The sequence below is a fragment of the Sphaeroforma arctica genome, assembly GCF_001186125.1.
Source record: "Sphaeroforma arctica JP610 unplaced genomic scaffold supercont1.12609, whole genome shotgun sequence".
Lineage (NCBI taxonomy): Eukaryota > Ichthyosporea > Ichthyophonida > Sphaeroforma > Sphaeroforma arctica.
Genome location: NW_014027949.1, coordinates 1 through 719, shown reverse-complemented (window position 1 = coordinate 719; position 719 = coordinate 1). Strand labels below are relative to the sequence as shown.

At 37.8% G+C, this 719-nt stretch overlaps 1 protein-coding gene across 1 annotated transcript; it reads right to left on the bottom strand.

The window, feature by feature from the left end:
• Positions 1–127: 127 nt before the first annotated feature.
• SARC_17890 (hypothetical protein) lies at positions 128–589 on the bottom strand (the record flags this gene model as incomplete). Its single annotated transcript, XM_014288022.1, has 2 exons — positions 128–159; positions 432–589. Coding segments are annotated over 2 exons (190 nt in total), but the record flags the coding sequence as incomplete, so codon positions are not given.
• Positions 590–719: the final 130 nt, after the last annotated feature.

Sequence of the window (719 nt, the reverse complement as noted above, 5' to 3'; positions counted from 1 at the left end):
ATGTGTGTTTATTTATAAATGTATGTGCGTTTTATTATCATATACCATTGTCAACCACATCGTATGCACGTCTATTGTTATATAGTACTAACTCCCATTGCATGTGCCATAGACTTGTCTTCATATATTACTTACCCCCTTCCACGCGTACTACATGTTCTGAGTGGATAAGGCAAAAATTAACAGGTCTAATTCAGCACACACACTCAGACAGCCAACCCATTCTATTCTAAAAATAGCACACACTCAAACTGCCAACCCATTGTATTCCTAAAATAGCTCACACTCAAACAGCCAATTCATTCTATTCTACAAATAGCACACCCTTAAACAGCCAATCCCTTCAAATATAAAAATAGCACACACTTAAACAACCAATCCGTTCCCGTATAAAAATAGCCTCCAGAATATCCAGTGCTCTGCGCTATTACCTGTAGAGGTGAATGCGTCGTAGTTGAAGTCCTTGTACGGCTCTACGGGTAGTGAGAACAGTCCATTCATCAGCGTGTGGTAGCTGGATGTGTTACGATTGTTCAGTGCCCGTTGTATCTCGTTCATGAAGGCCTCCTCCATTTTAGCCGGCATGGACCTGCAACGGTGTGTGTGCGTGTGTGATAGTGTGTTGAATTGGTATGCTATAGATATATATATATATATATGTATTTATATATATATTTATATATATATATATATATATACATACATACATACATACATAT